The sequence below is a fragment of the Callionymus lyra genome, chromosome 2, assembly GCF_982586985.1.
Source record: "Callionymus lyra chromosome 2, fCalLyr1.hap1.1, whole genome shotgun sequence".
NCBI classification, from domain to species: Eukaryota; Metazoa; Chordata; class Actinopteri; order Syngnathiformes; family Callionymidae; genus Callionymus; species Callionymus lyra.
Genome location: NC_141819.1, coordinates 39,134,763 through 39,139,729, shown reverse-complemented (window position 1 = coordinate 39,139,729; position 4,967 = coordinate 39,134,763). Strand labels below are relative to the sequence as shown.

The 4,967-nt window shown below is 46.7% G+C and overlaps 1 protein-coding gene across 1 annotated transcript; it reads left to right on the top strand.

The window, feature by feature from the left end:
* The first annotated feature begins 3,217 nt into the window (after positions 1 to 3,217).
* LOC148086942 (forkhead box protein Q1-like) lies at positions 3,218 to 4,700 on the top strand. Its single transcript, XM_087785121.1, has one exon. It carries the CDS (start codon positions 3,343 to 3,345, stop codon positions 4,150 to 4,152), a length of 810 nt encoding a protein of 269 aa, XP_087641247.1. The 5' UTR covers positions 3,218 to 3,342; the 3' UTR covers positions 4,153 to 4,700.
* The last annotated feature ends 267 nt before the right edge of the window (positions 4,701 to 4,967 follow it).

Here is a 4,967-nt window from a genome sequence, read left to right as displayed (position 1 = left end):
GTCCCATGTAGAGAACAAGAGAGTCCCATGTAGAGGTCAAGAGAGTCCCATGTAGGGGTCAAGAGAGTCACATGTAGGGGTCAAGAGAGTCCCATGTAGAGGTCAAGAGAGTCACATGTAGAGGTCAAGAGAGTCCCATGTAGAGAACAAGAGAGTCACATGTAGAGGCCAAGAGAGTCCCATGTAGGGGTCAAGAGAGTCCCATGTAGAGGCCAAGAGAGTCCTATGCAGAGAACAAGAGACTCCCATGTAGGGGTCAAGAGAGTCCTATGTAGAGAACAAGAGAGTCCCATGTAGAGGTCAAGAGACTCCCATGTAGAGGTCAAGAGACTCCCATGTAGGGGTCAAGAGAGTCCCATGTAGGGGTCAAGGGAGTCCCATGTAGGGGTCAAGAGAGTCCCATGTAGAGAACAAGAGACTCCCATGTAGGGGTCAAGAGAGTCCCATGTAGAGAACAAGAGAGTCCCATGTAGAGAACAAGAGACTCCCATGTAGGGGTCAAGAGAGTCCCATCTAGAGGTCAAGATAGTCCCATGTAGGGGCCAAGAGAGTCCCATGTAGAGGTCAAGTGAGTCCCATGTAGAGAACAAGAGAGTCCCATGTAGGGGTCAAGAGAGTCACATGTAGGGGTCAAGAGAGTCCCATGTAGAGGTCAAGAGAGTCACATGTAGAGGTCAAGAGAGTCCCATGTAGAGAACAAGAGAGTCACATGTAGAGGCCAAGAGAGTCCCATGTAGGGGTCAAGAGAGTCCCATGAAGAGAACAAGAGAGTCCCATGTAGAGAACAAGAGACTCCCATGTAGGGGTCAAGAGAGTCCCATGTAGGGGTCAAGAGAGTCCCATGTAGAGAACAAGAGACTCCCATGTAGGGGTCAAGAGAGTCCCATGTAGGGGTCAAGAGAGTCCCATCTAGAGGTCAAGATAGTCCCATGTAGAGGCCAAGAGAGTCCCATGTAGAGGTCAAGTGAGTCCCATGTAGAGAACAAGAGAGTCCCATGTAGAGGTCAAGAGAGTCCCATGTAGGGGTCAAGAGAGTCCCATGTAGAGGTCAAGAGAGTCACATGTAGAGGTCAAGAGAGTCCCATGTAGAGAACAAGAGAGTCACATGTAGAGGCCAAGAGAGTCCCATGTAGGGGTCAAGAGAGTCCCATGTAGGGGTCAAGAGAGTCCCATGTAGAGGTCAAGAGAGTCACATGTAGGGGTCAAGAGAGTCCCATGTAGAGGTCAAGAGAGTCACATGTAGAGGTCAAGAGAGTCCCATGTAGAGAACAAGAGAGTCACATGTAGAGGCCAAGAGAGTCCCATGTAGGGGTCAAGAGAGTCCCATGTAGGGGTCAAGAGAGTCCCATGTAGGGGTCAAGAGAGTCCCATGAAGAGAACAAGAGGGATCGGATCATTTCAGGTCATTTAATTTCACAATAAAAGGACTCAGAGAGCACAGACCTCTGTCAAGCTGCTCATTTCCACCCATATTCTCATTTTATTAAACTTTATAGACATTCATTTTATCTTTAAATCAATTTCTTTTTTTTTCATTTGAAAAGTTGTTGACATCGTCAACGATCTACAAAACCTGACAAATCTTTAAAACATAAAATCGTAACACAAACTTTCTAGACAAGGTCAAGATACTTGTTCATGTTTTGTAAAGTTAGATTTGAGAGTGTGTGGCACTTCATATATGTTTGTACGTCACAAGTGTCCTGTTCATGGAGGGGCGAGTGGAAGAAGACAGTTTAATGATTAAAAGAGGCCCGAGGCCAAACTCATAACACCAGCTCAGCCGAGACAAGACAACTCAGTAACTTTCCGTCTGCAGACGTCAGTTTATGAAAAAACCTTTTTAGATACTTGTAAACTCACTAACAAGTTTGTAAGCTTGCTTGTTGCTAAATTTAGGGTTGATGGTTTTGTTAAGTTCAGTTCAAGGTTCAGTTGCCTTCACTCGCACAAGAATGACGAAAGCGACGAGCAAAACCAGTTATTCACATCGAGAAGGTTCTGCTGGTGTTAACACCATCACAACTCCAACAAGCCACAGAAGACAATAACGATTGTATAAATCGTCGTTCACCAGATCACGTCAACAAGTGAATATAAAGGTTCAAAAGAAGTCGTCAAGGTTTTCTTTCTGAGCACTTAAGTGGGTAATGATCCCATGAACATAAAAAGTAGAGCTTAACAAGAACTTTGTGCTGCTAGCTAGCATGTTAGCTAACACATCTAGACCAAGAAAATATGTCCATTGGTTTAGGACCCGTGGTGGGAAGTTTAATTCCCTCAGGGGCAGCATTTTACACACCGAGGGCCCAAAACAAAGTTACACAAAGAAATAGAATAAAATGAAGTAAGATATGCTTCCATTGTTATTGTATAACACTCTAACACTGTAAAATGTTTTTAAAGGCACATAAAAATAACAAAAAACAAGGACAAAAGTAAACTAAAACCCTACAGCAATATTTAGAACAATGCATAATAAAAGTTTTAAATAGTTATAACGTAATCTTTGACCTCATGAGAGTCACATAAATACATTCACAGGGACACATGGCCAAACTTCTGCTCTATTCTTACATCACGGGTAATTTAGCAGGTTTTACCCAAAGCGACACACAAAAGGTCAACCACCATCATGGAATCAAAGATACTGGCATCAAAAAAGCTAAACAAAGGAGTGACACAGGAGACGCTTTCCAGGAAAATTTTAAAGAGTTGAGAATTGAGTAGAAATTCTGTTGATGTCAGAGAGAAGTCGCACAATGTCACAGTAATTGATGGTGAAAGGAAAAAGTCGTATTGTTTCATATTCAAAAAGTCCAGTTGGATATTACCCTGATGAAAATATTGGTAAGATTCACAATTCATTATGTAATTCTTCTATAACTAATTTCATTCTTTTTTTATTCACCTGTGCGTGCGTCAATGAACGGGCAGGATTTGTCTTGTGATTTCTAAGATGACTCCCGAGGGAATCCACTTCACCTTCTCTCCAGGTTGTGTGTGTGTGTGTGTGTGTGTGTGTGTGTGTGTGTGTGTGTGTGGGGGGGTGTGTGTGTGTGTGTGTGTGTGTGTGTGTGTGTGTGTGTGTGTGTGTGTGTGTGTGTGTGTGTGTCGTGACAGGATCGTAAACACTCTTAAATGCCTGGATGCGGCGCAGACTCCGCCTGTGGGACGTTCCCTCACCGGGACTTATTTTATAGACACACACACGTGTCTCTGGAGACAGACCTGCTGCTGAGGCACCAACACACACACACACACAAACACACACACCGGGACTTCTGCACCTGCCGGGACCCACTTCCATCCGAGAAGAGAGACCCCGCCAGAGACCACAAGATGAAACTGGAAGTTTTCTCCGCGCAGCACCTGAAGCCTCTGGGTCTGTGCGTGGACGCGGGGGCCAGGACCCCCTCGCCCCTGTCCGGGGACGAGCTCGGGTCGGACGGCGACTGCGCGGCCAACAGCCCGGAACCGGCGGTCCAGAGCGGAGACTGCAGCAAGGGGAAGCCGTACACGCGCAGACCCAAGCCGCCCTACTCCTACATCGCCCTCATCGCCATGGCCATCCGGGAGTCCGGCAGCGGGCGTCTGACCCTCGCGGAGATCAACGACTACCTGATGAAGAAGTTCCCCTTCTTCCGCGGCTCCTACACCGGCTGGAGGAACTCTGTGCGCCACAACCTGTCCCTCAACGACTGCTTCCTCAAAGTCCTGCGGGATCCGTCCAGACCGTGGGGCAAGGACAACTACTGGATGCTGAACCCGCACAGCGAGTACACCTTCGCGGACGGGGTGTTCCGCCGCCGGAGGAAGCGCATCGCCAAGAGGTCCAGCAGGGACCCAGAGGAGAGCCCGGACCTCCTGAGCGCGGACAGTCGCCTGCAGGCTCCCGGCGAGCGGGTCAAGTTCTCCAGCTCCTTCACCATCGACTCCATCCTCGACAAGCCCTTCAAACAGGAGACGGAACCTCAGGGCTCCAGGATCTTCTGGCCCCCGCTGGTCCCGTACACTGTGAACTATGGGGCCCCGCACAGGTACCTGTCGGAGCCGAGCCGGGACGCGCTGTCGTTCACGCAACAGTTGGCCCCGGCACTGGACGAGCCTCGGACCCGGAGGGGGTTCCATATAGACTTCCTGCTCTCTTAAAAGAAATCTGTTATTTTGAGACTTTGTGCACTTTTGTTGTCTCATCACGACCACTGGAGGACACACGAGGGTGTGTGTGTGTGTGTGTGTTTGTAAGTGCGTGAATGTGTCCGTGTGTGTGTGTATTTATACATCGTCCTGCTGTAAATAATAGAAATAAAAAATCGATGTTGTACATACAGATTCTGACTGAGCTGCGGTGATTCTCCGGGCTAACACCTGCATGTGTGTTTTTAACAATTAAATTAAAAGAAAATAAAGACAAATACGTTTGATCTATTCAACTGTACACAGTATGTAAAGGTGTTTTACTTTATTTATGATGCATTTGGGAATTTTGTACATTCTTATACATAGATATAGATAAATATGTTTATCTATCCATCTGTAAATGTGACATAAATGTCCATCAGTACACAAACTGCACACATTGTGAAGATCTCCATCACTGTAAAATGTTTATTTAAAAACGTTGTTGTACGTGCAGTATATTCAAGGAAACAAACCAATAAAAGGGATTCTAATAAATGCTTCTGACTTCACAACAATTATCTTCATTGTCACATGAGTCACACTTTGGTAAAATAACAAACGCTTCGACCTCTAAGTTCCCGCTTTCCTGTCAAGCAGGTAAAGGTCGGTGATCAGAGGTTCGTCCAGGTGATCCAGGACCAGCGTCTACCTCCACTCATCAGGCCCTCGGGCTGATCCAGGACAATTTCCCGAAGGAGACCCCCTGAGGGATCAATAAAGTTTTACCTTACCTTACCTTACCTAGCGAGAAAGAAGTCGTGTATAACTGCAAGAGGACACAG

What these genes read in the sequence shown, in the direction of transcription:
- LOC148086942 (XM_087785121.1), top strand. Translation starts at nt 3,343, where the DNA reads ATGAAACTGGAAGTTTTCTCCGCGCAGCACCTGAAGCCTCTGGGTCTG.